This window comes from Drosophila sulfurigaster, chromosome 3 (genome assembly GCF_023558435.1).
Source record: "Drosophila sulfurigaster albostrigata strain 15112-1811.04 chromosome 3, ASM2355843v2, whole genome shotgun sequence".
Taxonomy (NCBI): Eukaryota; Metazoa; Arthropoda; class Insecta; order Diptera; family Drosophilidae; genus Drosophila; species Drosophila sulfurigaster.
In genome coordinates, this window is record NC_084883.1 from 3,033,060 (window position 1) to 3,056,066 (window position 23,007).

At 46.7% G+C, this 23,007-nt stretch overlaps 1 protein-coding gene across 1 annotated transcript in view; it reads left to right on the forward strand.

Annotated features, from left to right (window-relative positions):
• LOC133842345 (microtubule-actin cross-linking factor 1) overlaps positions 1-23,007 on the forward strand; it is a 45,653-nt gene that overhangs the window by 16,892 nt on the left and 5,754 nt on the right. The window contains 10 exon segments of the mRNA XM_062275398.1: positions 2-8,452; positions 10,185-10,331; positions 10,397-17,874; positions 18,332-18,557; positions 18,619-20,578; positions 20,646-20,820; positions 21,840-21,884; positions 22,309-22,380; positions 22,590-22,764; positions 22,842-22,959. Coding sequence (XP_062131382.1) covers positions 2-8,452; positions 10,185-10,331; positions 10,397-17,874; positions 18,332-18,557; positions 18,619-20,578; positions 20,646-20,820; positions 21,840-21,884; positions 22,309-22,380; positions 22,590-22,764; positions 22,842-22,959 — 18,847 coding nt within the window.

The following is a 23,007-nucleotide window of genomic DNA, read 5'->3' on the forward strand; positions in this document are numbered from 1 at the left end:
AAAAAAGACAAAGTCAACTATCACAATAGTGACGAAACAGATAATACCAGAAGCCGAGCCGATTAAGCTGAATACTCAGCACACGAAATATGTAGAAAAGTCCGTAGAAATACCCATTTCCCAGGAGCTCATTAAACCACAACGTGTCGTCTCAGAGTTTATCAACATGGATAAGAGCAGCTACATCGAACAAAATGTGACGGAGCGGCAAATTATGGAATTGCCACCAGGTGGTTGGCGCCTCAAGGATGCCATTGAGCAGCGTCTCTTTAATCCCGATACGGGAGTATTCCATGTGCAGGGAACCGATCGATTAGTCAACTTCGAAGAATGTATTGACAAGCAGATCATCAACAACTTATCTGTGGCCGTAATTGAGCCTAACACTGGTGATAAAATTTCCATAAAATCGGCCTTCGAGCGCGACATTCTGGATAGCTATGGAAACTATACGAATAATAGGCAGCAGGTTCTGGGTATGCGAAGTGCCATCGCCGAGGGTAAAATTGTTTTGGAAACAGTTCCGGCAACGCGTGGAGCTAGCCAAAAGACTATTCTACGGATTACGAGAGTTAACAACATGCCCGACGTGCTTGAGGTGTCGACTCCACTGAAGAATGCTCCACCACGCTTTGTGGAGGTCAGCACATGCCAGCGGGAATTGGCTTCACCGGAACCACTGCAAATTGCACCTGGAGCCATCTATGATCCATCGACAGCGCTTGTAATTTTCACGCAGAGCGGCGAGACGGAGAACATATTTGATGCTGCGCGACAGGGACTGATCGATGAGCAGCTCATCAAGATTGTGGATCCGACAACAAAACAAACGATTTCAGTAACGGAGGCCATCGCTCGCTCTATTTACGATCCCCGAACGGCAACAATACTGAATGCAGAGGGTCAACCTGTTGACTTGATAACTGCCACGAAACTGGGACTGCTCAGTGTGGTGGGTGCTCCATTGGTGGCAGCTGAAGGAGCTCTGCGTACAGTTCGCTTTGTTGTCGACCCACGCACTGGTGAGCAAATTCCTGTTGAAGTTGCCTATGAGCGTGGCATCGTGTCACGTGATCAATTGCAACGTGGACGATCGTTTGAGAACGAGCCTACAATCACGACGGAAGAAAAGGTTGTGGTACTGCAGAAAATGCGCAAGATTATTTTGAAACCACGCGATGCACTGCGCAAGGGTATTATCGATGAGGAAACCTGTCAAATACTCGAGGATACCCGCAACTTTACTGATCCTCAGGGTGAAGTTGTCAACATTACCGAGGCTCTCAACATGGGTCTGATCGATGGTCGACGTGGCCATGTCACGGACCCACAGGGTAATCGAGTGTTAAATTTGCGACAGGCTGTCGAACAAAAGATTTTGGATCCTGAACAAACCAATCACATTCTCATGCCACTGGCAAAGAGCCTCTCCATACCCAGACTGGAGGCTCAGGGTCTCATTGATCCACAGACACAGACTATTGTCCATCCCGAGAGCGGCTATCCATTGAGCATTCATGAGGCCATCGTTTGTGAAGTACTGGATCCTCATTCCAAACTGCAGAAACCCACAAAATGCACGCTAGAGGAAGCTATCGAGAAGGGCATTATCAATCCCGATGAGTCCACATTCAATTACAATGACAAGACCCTGAACATCTCAGAGGCCATTAAGGCCAATCTTTTTGATGCCAGCTATGACAAGCAAAAGTCAAAGGTCGACATTCCACCGGTTGGGATGATTCTGCCAGTTGCCGTGGAGAAGAGTCTTGTTGAGCCCACAAAGCGTGTGGTACTGCATCCAAGCTCAAAGCAGGCATTGCCCATTAAGCAGGCAATTGAAGATAACTTCATTATGTCCATTCCCTATGCACCTAAACCGGATGCCATTGAAGTGGTGTCAGCCATGGAACAGAATCTAATTGACGTGGCTGCTCAGACTGTGACGCATCCAAAAACTGGCGAGCGTCTTCCCCTTCGTCAGGCTTTAGAGAATGGAGTGATTGTAGTCAAGCAATTGTCGGACTTTGTTGTCACCCAAAAACCTATTGCAAAGACAGAGATCATGGAGACAGTGCGAGCTGTACATACGGTAACAACTAAAACGATTGAACTGATGCAAGGCTATGTACTCATCTCAAACAATGAAGTGCAGAATGTAAATACTGGTGAAGTGTGCAGTTTAGAAGAGGCTAAAGAGCTAGGTATTTTACGCGAGGAAGCTGTCACAAGAGAGACTAAAGCTTCGGCTGGCGATCAACTGAATGTGGATGAGGTCAACTCTGTTACAATTCCAACTTCCAGCGATCAAACTATGGTTGTTGAAGAACGCTCACAAACCGTTGTGGTGAGCTCGGACACGCGTAAACAGGAAATGCAAGTTATTAGCACAACCACACAGCAAACGACAAAGGACACGGCAAGCACAGAGATTGAAGTTAAGTCAAACAAAGAACCATCCAAAACCTTGCAGAATGTTAAGGATGCGGCCAAGTTGGGCGCTCTCGGCGTCATCGCAGCGCCTGTGCTGGCTGGTGGTGCGCTTGTCAGTGGTGTAAAGAGTCTTATCAAGTCAGCTAAGTCGCCGTCTGATGATGTAAAATCGACAACTACAACAACTACCACAATTATTAGCTCGAAGGATGCACAACAGCCAGAGAAACCTGTAGTCAGTTTCGTTGAAGCCCCACAAACAACGGTCCAGGAGCAGCCACAAGGACAACCACGGGATCCACAGCCCCAGCAAGTAGCAAGTGAAGTTGATACTCTGCTGCAGGATACCGAACAGTTTATCAGCTCCACAACAGCCAATTTCATTGCCAATGAAAAGCAACAGCAACTCCCAAGGGAACAACAGCCTGAGACATTGCCAACGGGAACAAGCAGCGTAATCACTGAAGGATTCACAAGTACCACAACGACAACAGTCACAACTATCACTACCTCAACTACAGAATCTAAGGAAGAGGAACCCGTTCTAGTGATTCAAGAGGAGAAATCAACTGTACCTGTTAAGGAGCAACAACAAGTGCCTAAGGTAACAGAAATGGAAGAGGTCAAGCCAGATGTTACCCAAGTTACCGACACCGTCCATACTGTGATCACTACGGAATCAATACCAATTGTCTCAGAACCCCAGAATATAGCGGAGGAACCCAAGGAAGAGCATAAGCAACAGTCTCAGGTGGATACAGTTGGGAAACCAGAACCAAAGCCCAGAACTACAGTTAAAGAGGAGGTAACTGAATTTGAGCCTCCTTACACTGCACCATTGGCGCCATTTGAGAACCAAGAGTCGCAAGTCACAGAGATTAATGTAACGGTAACTGAAGAACCTGTCAGTACGGAATCGCAAACGTTAACAACGACGAAAACAACGACAACCGTAACGACAACAAAGACAATTGAAGAGAAACCCATTGTTGCAGAAGTTACAGAGACTATTGTCACAAGTCCGTCAAAATCAGATGAGAAACCAGATGAATCTCCTGTAGTAGAAACTTCAACTGTAATCGTGGAACCTGTTGAAACTCCCAAAAGCAACGTTATTCTGGAAGAAAGGGTTGTAACTATTGAAGAGCCAACAACTACAGAATCTTCAACCTCCATCACTACCACTACAATAACTACAACAACAGTTACCAGTGAGGAGCAGTTGCCTGAAAAATCGGTCACTGTTACTGTGGAAAAATCAGCACCACAAGAGAAGCTTACAGAAGAACAGATCCCGAAGGAAAAGCTAGTAGACGAACAAACAACGAGCGAAGAAAAGCCGAAAGAAGTCCTAACTAAAGAGACTTTAACTCAAGAGCCAATAGTCTCGGCACAAACAACAGAAACGATAACCACAGTAACCACTGTAACAAAGGAGCAACAACAACAACCAGGTTTCCTTGAACAAGGGCAACCACAAGATAGCACCTCAGATAAACATCAAACAGTTGTTGACTTTATTGAAAATGAGAAAGGACAACAGCCATCGACTGCAGGTGGCAGCAACATTCTGCAAAATGTCAAAGATGCAGCCAAGTTGGGAGCACTTGCTATTGTGGGTGCACCTGTGTTAGCCGGCAAGGCTTTGGTGGATGCCCTTAGCACAGATAAGGCAGCTCAACCTGTTCAGAAGACAACGGAAATTGTCACGGCAACTACAGAGGAATCATTGCCAGAAAGCTCATCAAGCACGACAATTGTTACAAAGATTACGGCGACGACAACAACAACAAGTAGCAGCACTACAGAAACTACACCAGATGATGAGGCCAGAGATACTGTGGAGGAGACTCAAATAACCACCATAGAACACTCGGGCAAGCGCGATGTGCCTTTAACGCTGGCAATCGGTGATGCCATCTCACAGAAACTTATTAGTCCAGAAGAATGCCAAGTGATTGTAGATGGAGAGCCTCAGTCAGAGAGTGTGGCAACATTGCTCAAGGATGAACAACTAAGTCCATTGGACGAAGTGCAAATTATTGACGACAAACTAATTGTTTTGCAACAGGTTACATACCTCGTGGATGTTGATACCGAACTGACACCTGAAAAGCTGTACGAACTGAACATATACGATCCAAACCATCAGTACTTCATAGATCCGTCCACGGGACAAAAGATTTCCTTCCAAACACTCGTCTTTGAAATGAATATTTTCAATCCTGAAACAATACTGGTGAAAAACTTTAGTACAGGCAAATATGAGACCTTGACCGCTGCTCTGGAGCGTCCTCTTTTGGATAAGCATACGGGGCACATGGTCGATCCAAAAACTGGCAAGAAAATACCATTCTTTGAGTGCATTGAACGTCAGTGGATAATTCGTGCCAATCCAGAAGAACAGCGTCCCGCACCCATCGAGAATGTTGTGATCGATGCACAGACGGGAAAGGTCGTTCTTGACGATGGTCAAGTTTGCTCCATTGTTGAGGCCATCAACACTGGCAAGCTGGACATTCAGTCGATATCGGTGCGCGACCCAGTTAGCGGTGAGGTCATTCCACTGCGTATGGCAATTGAGTTGGGAGTGGTTGATATGCAGGCTGGTACGGTCATAGATATTCAGACACTGAAAGAAATACCCATGGAACTGGCATTCCAATTAGGTTTCCTTGTGCCTGGTGCACGTAAGCCGATTTCCCTTGAAGCTGCTGTTCGCAAGGGTCTTTACGATCCAGAGACTGGCAAACTTTACGATTCCGAATCTCAGAATCAAGTCGATGTGCAAAAATCTATTGAAATTGGTCTGGTCGATCCGAAGATTTCGCTAATTGTTGATACAGTTACAAAGAAGGAGTTGAAACTCGACTGCGCCATTGAGGATGATCTCGTAGTTCCGGCAACTGGCCAGATAAAGGATAATAAGAACAATACGCTCGTATCCTTTGACGTGGGTGTACAGCAACGTCTAGTTAAGACCGACAGCGTTACGTGGAGTCTCCCTGAGCTGCTTCAGCGTGAATATTACTCGCCCAGCACTGGCAGGGTGCTCAATCCTGTCACTGGTGAGGATATACTGCTGCAACAGGCCATTGAAATGGGCTTTGTCGAATTGGATTCGACGCTGGTTAAGGATGCTGAGCATGATAAGATTGTGCCTGGTAAGGAAGCTGCTAAATTGGGACTGTTGGATACAGTACGTGGCACTCTCAGTTCGCCAAACATCAGTTTAGATGAAGCCTTTGTCAAAGGTTATCTAATTAGTACTAAGTCTCCCCTCTCCTTAGTCGATTGCCTGCTGCGTGGTCTATACGATCCTTTGACAGCAAAATTCACCATCGACAAGAAACAACTCGACTTGAAGTCGGCCATTGCCCAGAAGCTCATTAATCCTGAAGAGCTTGTTCTGTTAGACCCCAAAACGGAATCAATAATTTCCTTAAACGAGGCTATAGCCAAGGGTTATCTTGATCCAGTTGGTGGCTTTGTCATCAACCCCTTCGCCTCAACGAAGCTGTCATTAAACGAAGCACTCGAGAATCGGATTCTTATTCCACCCAAACGCAAGCGCAGTCTACCTGATGCTGTGTACAGAGGATTATACGACCCCAAGACCGGCCAGTTTAGCAATACAGTCACTCGGGAGAAGTTAACAACTGAACGTGCTATTCGTAGGGGAATACTCGATCCCGATTCGACGGTCGTCAATGTGTGTGGTCAGGTTATACCCTTCGGTGTAGCCACCGAAACAGGCATTGTGGATAGCCAACAAGGTACGGTGAGAGACAGCGCAGAAGATAAGCAAATTGATTTTAAGGAAGCCTTCGACAAGGGTGTACTTGTAGAGGCAAAGAAACCGTTGCGTCTCATTGAGGCTGTTGTGAAAAACATCTATGACGAGACCGATGGTCATTTTGTCGATCCCAAGACGGGCTACAAATTGAACTTTGCCGAAGCCCTCGACACTAATCTGCTTGATGAGCACAGTGTTCAGATCAGGGACTTCAAGACCGGCCTATACAAGCAACTAAATCTGACACACGCCAAGGATGAGGGTATTATCGATCCCCAGAGCTCAAAACTTCTGTACAACAACCAGACAGTTACTATTAAGCACGCTTTCAACATTGGCATCCTTATGGATGTGAATGCTCCCATTAGCGTGCAGCGTGCCATTCATCAGGGTCTATTCGACGACAAAACTGGCAAGCTAAGCGATCCTAAGACTGGTCGCCAGATCACCTTACTTGAGGGTATGCGTAGTTTTGTGATTAATCCCCATTTGCCGTGCTACTTTGACGAGCAGACTGAGCAAATGTTCACCCTCAGCGAGACTTGCCGCAATGGCATCATCAATAGAAGGGAGGGCGTCTTTAAGGAACCGGGCAGTAGTGCCTTCGTGCCTTTAGGGGAAGCATTGAGTTTGGGACTGATTGTGGATATTGAGAACGCTGGCTTTGGCCTTTACGAGCTCTTGTCCATGGGCTTCTATGACGTGGCCACACGTAAGGTTCTTCATCCAGTGACGAATCGCAAGCTCAATCTGAATGAGGCATGCGTTGAAGATGTGGTTAGTCTGTCCTCAAGCTTAGTTAAACACCATGCGACTGGAAAGTACATGCGCCTTGCGGCTGCCCTAAAGGAACAGCTCATAGATGATACCAAGGGTTGCTACAATTTGCCCAGTGAACAGTTAGACTTACAGACAGCTAGAGCTCGAGGTCTAATCGTGTCGAATCGTCGCCTCTTGAGTCTCGAAATGGTATTGCGTATGCAGTTGTATCGACCCGACACTGGCAAATTCTGTGATCCCACGACCGGTGAATATCTCGACTTGATTGAAGCTATACATGCAGGTTTCATAGATCCCGCGAGTACCGTCTTTAAGAATCAGTTAACGGGTAAAGAGCTTCCTCTAACCGAGGCAATCGAAAACAGCGAAATTGATGTAACAAAGGGTCGCGTTTTTGATCCTAAATCAAAGTCCACCTACAACTATGATGTAGCATTCACTCGTGGCATACTCGTGACAGTACCGCGACCTCTAACAGATCGCAACGAAGTCGTCCGTCGCATGGACAGTGTCGAGCTGTTGAGTCAAACGCCCGTGAGCGTTGTTATTAGCAAACCCCGCGAAATGTCTCTCGAGGAGGCAATCAGGTACAACATTATCGATCCAAAGACGGCTCTTGTACGAGATTTTGATAGTTATAAGTTCCTGCCATACGCTGTGGCTCAAGAACGCGGTTTAGTCGATGTCACCAAGCGAACGCTCGTTGATCCAAAAGCCTTGTACTTTGCATTCGATCCCACATTGATTATTTACGTGCGCGAACCGATCACATTTGATCAGGCAGCCGAGTCCAAGGAATTGGATCTGCAAACCGGCATGCTAAATTATCTGCCAGGTGCCACCGTTAGCAGCGTTGGCGAGGATAGCGCAAACGATTCACTGACTGTCATCGAAGCACCGAAGGTATACACGCTTAAAGACGCCGCCAGTGCAGGCATTATTGACCCCGATTCGGCACTGGTCAAGGATCTGGCCAAGGCGAAGCTGGTGCGTTTGCCAGAGGCATTCCGTAAGGGTCTCATGGATGCCAATAAGGCGAATGTGTTGAATACACAGACCTCAAAGCTCTGCACACTGCAGGAAGCTTACGAGACAGGCTTGATCTGTACACCGAAACGTTCATTTGGTTTGCTAGAATCGATCACCTTCAACCTGTATAATCCAACCAACGGTTGTCTAGTAGATCCCTTCCAAATGCATCCCGATATCATCAAGCGTAAGAAATACACATTGGCTGAAACCATTGCTTCCGGCCTAATTGATCCCTCCTCGACTGTGGTCCGTGATCCCAGCACTGGGGTCATCGTACCACTGACTGCCGCCATTGGCAGCGGCTTAATCGATCCAGTTGCTGGCCGACTTAACGATCCTATTGAGCCAAAGAATAATATTGATTTGGTGAAGGCAGCCGAGAAGGGCTTACTCCTGCCAGCCGAACAGCGGGTAAGTTATCAGTCCTATTTTTTTTCTTCTCATTTTCTTTCTCTCTGTCTACTTCTGTGTATGTATCAGGTTTTATCACTTTCAATTTCCATCACAAAACAGTCTCGGAAATGCAAAAACAAAACCAAAACAAATGAAATGAAATTATGAAATTTATACTAAATCTAAAGCTTCGTGGCATGTTTACTTTTTGGTATTATCTATTATTATGATTTTATAAAATTTGTTTAAGAAATTTTTGATTCAGCGCGCTGTCTACTATCTTTCTATCTCATATCTCTACTTCAGACTAACCCCTTTTCAGTTCTCAGTCTGCTTCTCATTATTACTTACGATTATTATTATTTTATTTTGCCTGCTTGCAAAACGGGCAACATTTCTTATATTGCAGCGCATGGCATTCAATTTAATGTTCGTTCACATAGCGTATAACGTATAAGTTTCAAATGAGGGCAATCCTTTTGCTGAATTTTAGCACAGCAAAACAACATATAGCATATCATACTTCTACATCACACCAAATGGTTGATCGAACTGAATCCAAAACCAATCAGATCAAACCCAATCATGTTAAATCAGAACAAATCATATATCAATATATCGTGTGCTTCATCAATTGCTTGAACTGGCAAACGCAACTCAACTCAACTCCTCAACACGAATGACGTCGGCAATACTTCATACATCTACATACATCTCTATCGATTTGTCTATATACTATATATACTATCGCATAAACATATACTCATACAAAGCTCATATTTCTCATATATATTCTATCTCTCACGCCACTTTCTGTACTTAAACACAAAACTAGGCAGCATTTCCTTTAGGTCTTTTGCTAACCAAATAGTAGTATCCAATTGTTGACTATCGTATTGATCTGCAATTTATATATTTTTTTTTATTATGGCGCCATTAGTAATATTTTTTTAACATAAGTTACAATTTTGTGCATAGCCCCGATTTTTAGTTAAATATTTCTCATACAATTACAATTGTTTAAATTCCAACTTTTCTACCTATTTTTCAGCATATAATTTTTGATACATACAATTCTTTTAATTATTATATTATTTTGTTTGCAGTTTTAATTTTTGAGTCGAAAACTAAAGACCATAACAGAACAATAAAAACACAAAATTAACACTAACCTCAATAAAAACCTCAATAATGAATCCAACCAAAAACCTCCATTAAACACTGTAGCTAGTATGCCTATACTAAACAAGTATAAGCTCTGTAGTTCTTAGTCCAAAGTAGTGCTTGTTTTTATTTGTTAAGTAGTAAACGCAATATACCCTTGGTGTTTGTGCTGTCTCTCAATTATGCTTTATTTGCTACTAATACTATAAACTATAACTTATGCCTAAGTATGTTATGTACTTGTTCCTCTTTCCAACTGGCTTTGCTTTGCTTTGCTTTCGGTTATTACTCTATTATTATTCCAGCTCTGTATGTTTGTGTGTGCTATCTATTCGAATTTAAATATTTATATATATTTTGTGTTCATACTGTATACATATTTTGCCTTTCGATTATATGATGAACATCCATATGATATCTACTTGTCATTACATGTAAATCAATTTATACCCCATCATACTTTTGTATGAGTTAAAGCAGATCCGTATCTGGCTAAGATATATACCGACTTTTATATTCAATAAATCTAATAATTGGGCTTTTCTTTTGTCCTTTGTCCTCTTTTAACAATGTTCCATTATAATAGCAAGCAGTATTCGAGAAGTTCAACATGTGCGAAGAGAATGTCAACGATCTTCTTAAATGGGTCACATCTGTCGAACAGAAAATCTCAAGCGTTGGGGGACCACGCGAAAAAATCGATGAATTGCGCAATCAAATAAATGCGCTCAAAGTAAGTGATACATACTTATATCTTTCCATTGCACTCTCTATATTGTCGTCTTGTCACTCTTGCAGCAAATCAAGGATGAAATTGAATCCCAGCAGCGCCCTGTTGCCACCTGCCTCGAGCAAATCCGTCAGATTGTGCTCACCGGCGGCGATGTACTGTCTGCACCAGAGGTGACAACCCTTGAGAACTCTGGACGTGAGCTGCGCTCTCGTGTGGATCGTGTCAATGATCGCACAGTGCGTCTGCTGCGTCGACTGGAGGCTGGACGTGATGAGTTGACGAAGTTGCGCAGCGAGCTGGACGTGTTCTCTGACTGGCTCCAGCTAGCTCGTCGCACGCTGGAGGACAAGGAACGCTCCTTGTCAGACCTCACCCGTCTTTCCTCGCAAGCTGACACCATACGCGAGTTTGTCAGCGATGTGATTGGACACCAAGCTGATCTGCGCTTCATTACGATGGCCGCTCAGAAGTTTGTCGATGAGAGCAAGGAGTTTTTGGCAGTTCTCAACGATTTCCGCACATCGTTGCCCGAGAGGTTGCCACATGTGGAACCGCTGTCGAGTGCCGAAAGTCCAATACGCCAGGAGGTTTCATTGGTGTCAGCTCAGTACAAGGATCTGCTGAATCGTGTCAATGCACTGCAGGATCGGGTTTCCGGTCTGGGTGGCAGACAGCGCGAGTACCAGGATGCTCTGGACAAGGCCAACGAGTGGCTGAGAAGTGTGCAACCACGCGTCTCCCGCGTCATTTCTGAGCCAGTTGCCGGTGATCCAAAGGGTGTACAGGATCAAATGAATGAAGCTAAGGCGCTCCATAATGAGCTGCTCTCTAGTGGTCGTCTGGTCGACAATGCTCAGCAAGCGTTGGATAACCTTTTGCGTAGCCTGGGTGGTCAATTGAGTCCAATGGAGATCAATCAATTGGAATTGCCAATTGCTGATTTGAAGAACAACTATCAGCAACTTCTGGATACGCTGGGCGAGCACTGCAAGACCTTAGACAAAACCTTGGTGCAGTCGCAGGGCGTGCAAGATGCACTCGACAGCCTTGTTAGCTGGGTCAATCAAGCAGAAGATAAGTACAAGCTGAATCTGCGACCCGCGTCGCTGATCAAGGAGCGCCTGCAGGAACAGATTCGTGAGCACAAAGTGCTACTTGCCGATTTGCAATCGCATCAAGCCAGCATTGACAGTGTCCAAATCTCAGCGAAGCATTTGTTATCGAGCGCTTCGAATGCTCGCATTGCCAAGAAGGTTGAATCCAACCTGAACGATGTTACCGGCAAATTTGAGAAATTGTACGAGAAGGCCAACAAGCGTGGAGAATTCCTGGACGATGTCTACAACCGTTTGTCCAAGTACCTGGATGATATCAGCAACGTTGAGCAACGCATGGGTAACTTGCAGGAAGCACTTGACAGCCGTGAGACCAGTCTGCTGTCTACGGAGGAGCTGGCACGCCGCATGCAGGATCTGTCTCGTGAAAAGGATCAACTTGCTCCACAGTATGAAGATTGTGTACGCAATGGCAAGGATTTGATAAGTCTCCGTGATGTTACCGATACAGGAGCTTTGCGGGATCGCATCAAGGCATTAGAATCTCAATGGCGCAACATCAACATCAGTATTGATGAGCGTGCCAAGCTGTCAAAGCAGAAGGCTGAACGCCGTCTGGCTTACGAGAGCCTTAAAGACGATGTCTTGTCTTGGCTGACGAGCACCGAGGGCCGTGTTAATGGACTGGCGCCTGTGGCCATCGACCTGGACAAGATCAAGCAACAACACGATGAGCTGAAACCCATCTGCAAAGACTATCGCGACTATGCACCTACAATCGACAAGATCAATGACATAGGTGCCCAATATGATGCTCTCATTCGACCAGAGAGTCCCTCCAGGAAACGGTCAACATATAGTCCCATTAAGAGGACCAGCCCGCTGCGTCGCATGTCCGGAGATGCCAGAAGCCCCAGCCCGACCAAGGGAGGCATACTGTCGCCACTATCGACTGGTTCCAGTGGATTCGGTAGCCGCAGATCCTCTCAGGATGGCTTCCAGCTATCTGAGCAGTCTCCGGTTCAGCAGCAGTTGAGCGAGATCAACAATCGCTACGGTCTGATTGGCGTTCGTCTCAACGATCGTCAGCACGAGCTCGACAACCTGAGCGAAGAGGTGCGCAAACAGTACGAGAACTTGAAGGGATTGGCTCAATTCCTGGATCGCATTCAGCGCCAGGTGCCTAAGGAGTCTGTGTCTAACAAAGAAGAAGCTGATCGCTGCATTAAGCAGGCTCGCAAGATCTTGGAAGATATGTACGAAAAGCAGAGTTTGCTGGACACCACGAAAGCGCAAATCAAGGACATATTGCGTCGCAAGTCTGATGTGCTCGGTGCCGATCAACTGCGTCAGGAGAACGACAACATTCAAGAGAAATGGAAGAATCTCAACGATATTTGCAAGAATCGTATAGCCTTCTCCGAGAAGCTGCGTGACTTCCTGGATACGCATGGTAACCTCAAGAGCTGGCTGGACAGCAAGGAACGCATGTTTACGGTCCTAGGACCTATTTCATCTGATCCTCGTATGGTCCAGAGCCAAGTACAACAGGTGCAAGTGCTGCGCGAGGAGTTCCGCACACAACAACCTCAATTGAAGCACTTCCAGGACTTGGGCCACGATGTCGTCGATCATTTGGCTGGCACTCCTGATGCTCAAGCAGTCGAACAGAAACTCAAGGATGTCATTACCAAATGGGATGATCTAATGGGCAAGTTGGACGATCGTGCCAACAGTTTGGGCGGTGCAGCTGATAGCTCCAAGGAATTCGACGCGGCTGTCAATCGCCTGCGCGAAGCTCTGCAAAATATTAGCGATAACTTGGATACGTTGCCCACTGATGGCGACCATCAAGAGAATTTGCGCAAGATTGAGAACCTCGAACGTCAACTGGAAGGCCAGCGCCCCTTGTTAGCTGATGTGGAACAATCCGCAACAACTCTGTGCAATATTCTCGGCGATCCGGCCTCCCGTGCGGACGTTAATTCACGTGTAGCTGCCTTGGAGAAACAATATCTGGCACTGCAAAAGAAACTGGACACTAAGAAAGCCGAGACTGAGGCCTCGTTGCGAGATGGCCGCCACTTTGCGGAGAATTGTTCCAAGACGCTTGGCTGGCTGTCCGGTGAACTTTCTAATCTCACCGACCGTCTGCTAGTTTCCGCACATAAGCCAACGCTGCAGCACCAGATCGACACCCATGAGCCTATCTACCGTGAAGTAATGGCACGTGAGCATGAAGTGATTATGCTGATAAATAAGGGTAAGGATCTGTCTGATAAACAGCAGGATCGCACTGTCAAGCGTGATCTTGATCGCATTCAACAACAGTGGGAAAAACTACGTCGTGAAGCCGTCGATCGTCATACGCGTCTACAAACATGCATGGAGCACTGCAAGAAGTATTCCCAGACGTCGGAGACCTTCCTTGCCTGGCTGCGCACCGCCGAAGATAAGCTTGCCGATCTAACACCCGGCGTGCTATCTAAGTCGAAACTGGAGACACGCCTTCGTGATCTCCAGACCTTCCGCAGCGAGGTGTGGAAGCATTCGGGCGAGTTTGAAAACACCAAGGGTCTTGGCGATACCTTCCTCACAAGTTGCGATATCGATAAGGAACCCATTAAGGCTGAGCTTCAAGACATTCGCGATCGTTGGGAGCGTCTCAATAATGATCTGATTGCACGTGCTCACGAGATTGAGAACTGTTCTCGTCGCTTGGGTGACTTTAATGATGAGCTGCGCAATTTGGATCATTCACTGGGTCGTTGCGAGGATCGCCTAGCTGCCCATGATGCACTCGGCGGTGCTGCTAAGGATCCCAAGTTGCTGGAACGAGTCAAGGCCATTCGCGAGGAGCTGACAAATCTCAGCAAGCCATTGCAATCGCTCAAGGCGTTGGCCAAGGACATTAGTGCAGAAGCCCGTGCCGCTGGCGGAGATGCTGATCATTTGACAAGCGAAGTTGATGGTTTGGCCGATCGCATGTCAGAGTTGCAAGGACGTCTGGATGATCGTTGCGGTGAGCTTCAATCAGCCGCTACAGCCGTCTCGCAGTTCAACGAGCAAATGAAGAGCTTAGGCATCGATTTGAATGATCTGGAAACAGAAGTCGAGAAGCTTTCGCCACCAGCTCGCGAGATTAAGATTGTTCAACAGCAGTTGGATGATGTTAGCAAGCTGCAAAACAAACTGGATCGTCTTGTCGGTCGCCTCGAGGATGCAGAGCGTGCTGCCGATGTCCTGGTTGATGCCGGCTTTGCTGCTGACACAACTCAAACGCGTGAGCAAATCTCAACGCTACGCAAGACGTTAGGACGTCTGGATAATCGTGTGCGAGATCATGAAGATAATCTGCAGAGCACTCTGAAAGCTCTTCGAGAGTTCTACGACATTCAATCACAGACCCTCGATGACATCAAGGATGTGAGCGATGAGTTCAAGCGCATGAAGCCCGTTGGATCGGAACTGGATCAGATTCGTCGTCAACAGGAGGACTTCCGCAATTTCAGAGAGAACAAGGTGGAACCCCTGGCTGTCAATGTGGACAAGGTGAATATGGCTGGACGCGATCTGGTTCGTTCAGCTGGCAGTGGAGTTTCCACAAGCACTATTGAGAAGGATTTGGAGAAATTGAACGATCGCTGGAACGATCTGAAGGAGCGTATGAACGAGCGTGATCGTCGTCTGGATGTGGCGCTATTGCAATCTGGAAAGTTCCAGGAGGCCTTAGCCGGTCTCTCCAAGTGGTTAAGCGATACTGAAGAAATGGTTGCTAACCAAAAGCCGCCCAGCTCGGACTACAAGGTGGTCAAGGCTCAACTGCAGGAGCAGAAGTTCCTCAAGAAAATGCTCCTTGATCGTCAGAACTCAATGGGCTCGCTTGCCAATCTTGGCAAAGAGGTGGCAAATCATTGTGAGCCCGCTGAGCGTGCCTCCATCGAGAAGCAGTTGAACGACTTGATGAAACGTTTTGATGCACTCACCGATGGAGCCGAACAGCGTGAACAGGATCTGGAGGAAGCCATGGAGGTGGCGAAGCGATTCCACGATAAGATCAGTCCACTGGAATTGTGGCTAGACAACACGGAGCGTGCCGTCAAGGCCATGGAATTAATACCCACGGATGAGGAGAAGATTCAACAGCGTATACGCGAGCATGATCGTTTGCACGACGAGATTCTTGGCAAGCAGCCCGACTTTACCGATCTTGCCGATGTGGCCGCTCAGCTGATGCACTTGGTCAGCGATGAGGAGGCCGTGAACTTAGGCGAAAAGGTCCGTGGTGTTACCGAACGCTATACCGGACTGGTTGATGCCAGCGACAACATTGGCGCTTTGCTTGCTGAATCCCGTCAAGGACTGCGTCACCTGGTGCTTAGCTACCAAGATCTGGTGGCCTGGATGGAGAGCATGGAGAATGAATTGAAGCGCTTCAAGTCTGTGCCAGTGTATGCCGAAAAGTTGCTCGAACAAATGGATCATCTGCTGGAGCTCAATGAGAATATTGCCGGACACGCGTCGAATGTGGAATCCACCGTTGAATCTGGTGCAGAGTTGATGAAGCATATTTCCAACGATGAAGCCATTCAGCTCAAGGATAAACTCGACTCGCTGCAGCGACGTTATGGAGATCTTACCAATCGTGGTGGCGATCTCCTGAAGAACGCCCAAAATGCGCTGCCCTTGGTGCAACAGTTCCACGAGGCTCACAATCGTCTGGTCGAATGGATGCAGAGTGCTGAGACTGCCTTGGCACCCAGCGAGCCACGACAGGCAGATGTGCTGCGTCTAGAAAGCGAATTGTCTGATATGCGTCCCATTTTGGACACCATCAACCTAGTTGGCCCACAGCTATGCCAACTGTCTCCGGGTGAAGGTGCTGCCACCATCGAGAGCATTGTGACCCGTGACAACCGACGATTCGATTCGATTGTGGAGCAGATTCAGCGCAAGGCTGAGCGCCTGCATTTGAGCAATCAACGGGCCAAGGAAGTCACCGGTGACATCGATGAACTGCTCGAGTGGTTCCGTGAAATGGACACCACATTGCGTGAAGCCGATCCACCAGGCATGGAACCCAAACTTGTGCGCGCTCAGTTGCAAGAGCATCGCTCCATCAATGACGACATCTCCAGCCAAAAGGGACGTGTTCGCGACGTCACTGCCGCCTCGAAGAAGGTGCTACGCGAGTCTCCACAAAGCGAGAACACTGCCACTCTGCGTGAGAAGCTTGATGACCTGAAGGAGATCGTCGATACCGTTGCGCAACTGTGCAGCGAACGTTTGGGCATCTTGGAACAGGCGCTGCCTCTCTCTGAGCACTTTGCCGACTCGCACCAGGGTCTGACCACTTGGCTAGATGACATGGAGCAACAAATCTCACGCCTCAGCATGCCTGCCCTGCGTCCTGATCAGATCACATTGCAGCAGGACAAGAACGAGCGTCTCTTGCACTCGATTGCCGAGCACAAGCCGCTGCTGGATAAGCTCAACAAGACGGGCGAAGCACTGGGTGCTCTGGTTGCCGACGACGATAGCGCAAAGATCAATGAGATTCTGGACACGGACAATGCACGCTATGCTGCATTGCGTCTGGAGTTGCGCGAACGTCAACAGGCGCTGGAAAGCGCTTTGCAGGAGTCGAGTCAATTCTCCGACAAGTTGGAGGGCATGCTGCGTGCTCTGGCCAATACTGTGGATCAGGTTAATCAATTGGATCCACTATCTGCACTACCACAGAAGATTCGCGAGCAGATTGAGGACAATGATGCTCTGATGGATGATCTGGACAAGCGTCAGGATGCCTTCAGTGCTGTGCAACGTGCCGCCAACGATGTCATTGCCAAGGCTGGCAACAAGGCTGATCCGGCGGTGCGCGACATCAAGGCCAAGCTGGAGAAACTTAACAACTTGTGGAATGATGTGCAAAAGGCGACGAAGAAACGTGGTAGCTCACTGGACGATATCCTCAGTGTAGCGGAGCCCTTCTGGAAGCAATTAAACAGCGTTATGAAGACTCTGAAGGATCTGGAGGAAACGCTGTCCTGCCAGGAGCCACCAGCGGCACAACCGCAAGACATCAAGAAGCAACAAGTTGCACTGCAAGAGATCCGACATGAGATCGATCAGACCAAACCCGAAGTGGAACAGGTGCGTCGCCATGGAAGCAACTTAATGAACATGTGCGGTGAACCCGATAAACCAGAGGTGAAGAAGCACATTGAAGATCTCGACAATGCCTGGGACAACATCACTGCATTGTACGCTAAGCGCGAAGAGAACCTTATCGATGCCATGGAGAAGGCCATGGAGTTCCATGAGACACTCCAGAATCTGCTGAAATTCCTCACCAAGGCCGAGGATAAGTTCGCCCATCTGGGACCCGTGGGCTCTGACATTGATGCCGTCAAGCGACAGATTGAACAACTCAAGTCGTTCAAGGACGAAGTGGATCCGCATATGGTCGAAGTAGAAGCATTAAACAGGTAAGCTATTTGCTTAAGTCTGGCTCATTACAGTAATTGAATACAATGCTAATGTCTAATATACGATATTTTTACGACGTCTGTGTGATCTTCGTTCCCTCATACAATTGGCAGAGGTCTAGAAAGGCAAGATAGTTTCCAAATTTCGTACGTTCTATCGTTCGTTCGTTGTTGTGCTTTATTCTTAAGTGCCTTGCAATTGTGAAGCTGCGATCTGTGCTCTACACAGAGTCTGGAGCAATCTTCAGATCATGTTTGCGCATGTTTATCTTTTTGATTTGATTTGATTTGATTTATGCCGCAAACCACATGGAACATACAATTCCATAAATATTCATTTTGCATGATCACCAATCGGTCAATCGGCCAGTTATGATCGATATTGTTGCGTTGTGCCTGCATTTACGACACCATTTCAATGATTTGTATACTAAACCATTTGATGACATCCTTATAGACAAGCTGTGGAACTGACGGAACGCACTTCGCCGGAGCAGGCGGCATCAATCAGGGAGCCATTGTCCGTAGTTAATCGACGATGGGAGGCATTGCTGCGCGGCATGGTCGATCGCCAGAAGCAGCTTGAGCATGCTTTGCTCCATTTGGGGCAATTCCAGCATGCGCTCAACGAGCTGCTCGTCTGGATCAACAAGACAGACGGCACGCTGGATCAGCTTAAGCCGGTAAGTCGGAAGTTGTTTACCATCTTTGTAACTGAAGTTGACTTAATCGATTTACTTGTAGATTCCCGGAGATCCACAGTTGCTGGAAGTTGAGCTAGCCAAGCTTAAGGTGCTGGCTAACGATATACAAGCTCATCAAAACTCCGTGGACACGTTGAATGATGCAGGCCGCCAGCTTATCGAGACAGAGAAGGGATCAGTGGAGGCCTCGACGACGCAAGAGAAACTGCGTAAGCTGAACAACGAGTGGAAGCAACTGTTGCAAAAGGCTAGCGATCGCCAGCACGAACTGGAGGAGTCTCTGCGTGAGGCCCAGGGCTACATTGCCGAGGTTCAGGATATACTTGGATGGCTGGGCGATGTGGATGCCGTGATTGGTGCAAGCAAGCCAGTTGGTGGTCTGCCAGAGACTGCCACCGAGCAGCTGGAACGCTTTATGGAGGTCTACAATGAGCTGGAGGAGAATAGGCCTAAGGTCGAAACAATTCAGGCTCAGGGACAGGAGTACATCAAGCGTCAAAACCAAATGAAGGTGTCATCAAGCAATCTGCAGCACACTCTGCGCACGTTGAAGCAACGCTGGGATGCGGTCGTTTCACGTGCCTCCGACAAGAAGATCAAATTGGAAATTGCTCTTAAGGAGGCAACAGAGTTCCATGACACGCTACAGGCTTTCGTCGAGTGGCTAACACAGGCTGAGAAACAGTTATCGAATGCCGAACCCGTTTCGCGTGTACTGGAGACTATCCAGGCGCAAATGGAGGAGCATAAGGTGCTGCAGAAGGATGTAAGCACACATCGCGAGGCCATGCTGCTGCTGGACAAGAAGGGCACTCATCTCAAGTACTTCAGCCAGAAGCAGGATGTCATTCTGATCAAGAATCTACTCGTTTCCGTACAGCATCGCTGGGAACGTGTCGTTAGCAAGGCTGCAGAGCGCACTCGTGCTCTGGACCATGGTTACAAAGAGGCACGTGAGTTCAATGATGCCTGGAATGGCATGATGCAGTATCTGCAGGAAACCGAGCAGACACTGGATCAGATCATAGAGGAGGCCACTGCCTCCAAGGAGCCGCAGAAGATCAAAAAATACATTGGCAAGCTGAAGGAGACACATCGCCAGCTGGGCGCCAAGCAGTCGGTCTACGATGGCACCATGCGCACCGGTAAGAACCTGATGGAGCGTGCACCCAAGGGTGATCGTCCCGTGCTCGATAAGATGCTGCTGGAGCTCAAGGAGCAATGGACGCGCGTCTGGTCGAAGAGTATTGAACGTCAGCGCAAGCTGGAGGAGGCTTTGTTGCTCTCTGGACAGTTCAGTGATGCTCTTGGCGAGCTTCTCGACTGGCTGAAGAAGGCCAAGAGTCGACTCAACGAAAACGGACCCGTCCATGGTGACCTGGAGACTGTACAGGGACTTTGCGAACATCACAAGCACATTGAGCAGGATCTGCAGAAGCGTGCTGCTCAAATGCAAGGTGTCCTGAAGACCGGCCGAGATCTGGAGCGCTCTGGCAACAACCCCGAGGTAGGACGCCAACTCGATGAGATGCAGTCCATTTGGGAAGAAGTTCAGAGTGCAGTCGCCAAGCGTGGCGAGCGCCTCCAGGTGGCCCTGGTCGATGCAGAAAAACTCAATGCAAACGTCCAAGCCTTGTTCGATTGGTTGGATCATGCAGAGCACAAGTTACGCTATGCCAAGAACGCGCCCGATGATGAGAAGGTCTCACGCGAAATGATGGATATCCACACGGAGTTCATGCGTGATTTGCGCGTCCGTGAGCGTGAGAAGAGCGAAACATTTGAGTATGCTGAGGAAATCATTAGCAAGGCCTATCCCGATGCCATTCCCATCATCAAGAACTGGCTGTCGATTATTCAACAGCGCTGGGAGGAGGTGCGTCAATGGGCTATCAATCGCGAGTCGAAACTGGAGCAGCATTTGCAATCGCTCAAGGATCTCGATGACACAATTGAGGAACTGCTCGCATGGCTCAGCGGACTCGAGGGTACTCTACTGAGTAAGTCCAAAATTATATTGAACACTTTTACGGGAGACTTCACAGTTAACTCATTTTAATCTTTTAGATCTGAAGCATGAACAACTACCAGACGAGATTCCACCTGTTGAGAAACTGATTGAAGATCACAAGGAGTTCATGGAGAACACGGCACGCCGTCAGAATGAAGTAGACCGCGCCTGCAAGCCACGCCAACTGCCACCAGGTGCAAGGAAGCCATCGCGTAGCGGCAAGACGCCAGTGTAAGTATTTTGCAGTTGCCAGAAGGCATTGCCTGATCTCTGTATATACTTTTCTGATTTATAATTTTGTTGTGTTTTATTTTTGCTATTTTTCTTTTTTTATCACAAAATTTATTGCTACAACAAACCAAAACAAAAAATCCAATTACTTTCCCCGCAATGAATTGCACCACACTATCTTGCCTATCGTCTACCCAAAACAAAATATCAAAAACTATGTATATCCAACACATTGCAACAACAACAACAACTATATATATATACATATGTATATAGTCGTGGCTCCAGTCACGATCTGCGCGAACAGTCGCCCGATGGCACGCTGAGACGTCAAAGGTTTGACAGCAACTTTATAATACTCTAAAAACAAATTGTAAACAAAGAGCAATGTGACGAATGCGCTTGCCACTTGCCCCATGCCACTCACACATCTAGCCTGGTTTAAGTGTACTTTTTGCCTAACATCTCTGCAACATACCACAACAACAACAACCGAAACAAATACATAACCAATAGCTTCGTGTAATAACTTTGCTGGTTCACTCGTTACTCGTTTAATTGACATTACTTTAAATTGTAAATGAATTATGCAGACAAATATTTATTTTTATAATAAATATTACTACTTAAAATTTTTAGCATTGAATTAAATATTTCAATTGAAATACTAAAATAACTTTTGAATCAAATTAATCACATATTTTATATTGATAAAAACATTTAATATCAGTTTTAATGAAGATCATGTCAAGTAAATGAGTTAAAGTGTAAGAAAACTAGCTTAAAACATTATACCCAAAGTAGCGCTAAAAATCGCTAATACGTAGCAAAGTTTGTTTCATCAATCGACATTAAGTACCCCACATCTACCCTCAACTTGCCCCCGCCACATCGAATTTATATAACTCATCGCTGCTGCTATAACTGTTGCTTTATTTTGTAATTTAATAGTTCAAAAAAAGTAGAATTTGATTTCGGACACTTCCATTAATCTATTGTTTCCTCTTTCCTATTCACAGCTTCAAGGGCTCTCGTGATCAAGGCCTTAATGCACGCAAGGGCAGGTGAGTTATCGTTTAAATAGAATAAGCTGATCTTTGGATCCATGAATGTTCCAAAAATAATAGTGCATGCACTTTCAAAATTCTCAAAAACGAAAATTTCTTTTGTTTTTTTCTCTAAAAACTTGTCGAAACTTTTGGAACTGTTTATTTTTGGAAATGCTGCGTATCGAAATGTTATTTCTTTTATGTATAAAAAACAACTTTTGTATATCTTTGTTATCAATCTTATATTTATGCTCTTGTTTTGTGAATTGTTTCGTTACTTGATCCGTTATTTTGTATTTTTTGTCTCTTTTGGATTCTACTATCATCCTGTCTACACACACGCTACGTAAACGTTGCTTCATATCAAAAAACAAACAAACATCTTTGCATTTTGCTGCTTATTTGCTCATATATGTACTATATATACATCGCTGTATAGTCGTGTTACGCCCACGCGTGATACGCCCGACAGAGATCGCCTGCCGCACTATGGCCCACGTTTCTCGCCAAGGTAAGTCTTTACTCTCCCTGTTCTGTCTGCTCTTTGTCACATCCAATGCAGCTCAAACTGTACTCATTGCATGTGTATCTCTATGTATCTATTCGAGTATGTGTTAAGTACGTAGTTTGATTTGTTCGCCAACTAATTAGCTTTCCTTTTGTGTGTTGCTATCTAGTTTCGCTTCGCTTCTCTAATCCTTTTTAATCTTTTCCATATAGCTCCACCGGACCCGAACTTGAATTCCGCTCACCACGCGCTAAGCTTCTGTGGACCAAGTGGCGCGATGTCTGGATGCTCTCATGGGAGCGCCAGCGTCTGCTGCATGAGCATCTCATGTATCTGAAGGATGTGGAGCGTGCTCGCAACTTCAGCTGGGATGATTGGCGCAAGCGCGTAAGTTGATGGCGTCATTAATCTATTTTTAAGTGACATTTAACTCATAATTCATTTATTCTCTCGTTTGTCAACAGTTCCTGAAGTACATGAATCACAAGAAGTCGCGCTTGACCGATCTGTTCCGTAAGATGGACAAGGACAACAATGGCATGATTCCACGCGATGTTTTCATCGATGGCATTCTCAATACCAGTAAGTATTCGAACAAGCAAATCATTAATACAAACATTAAATCACTTC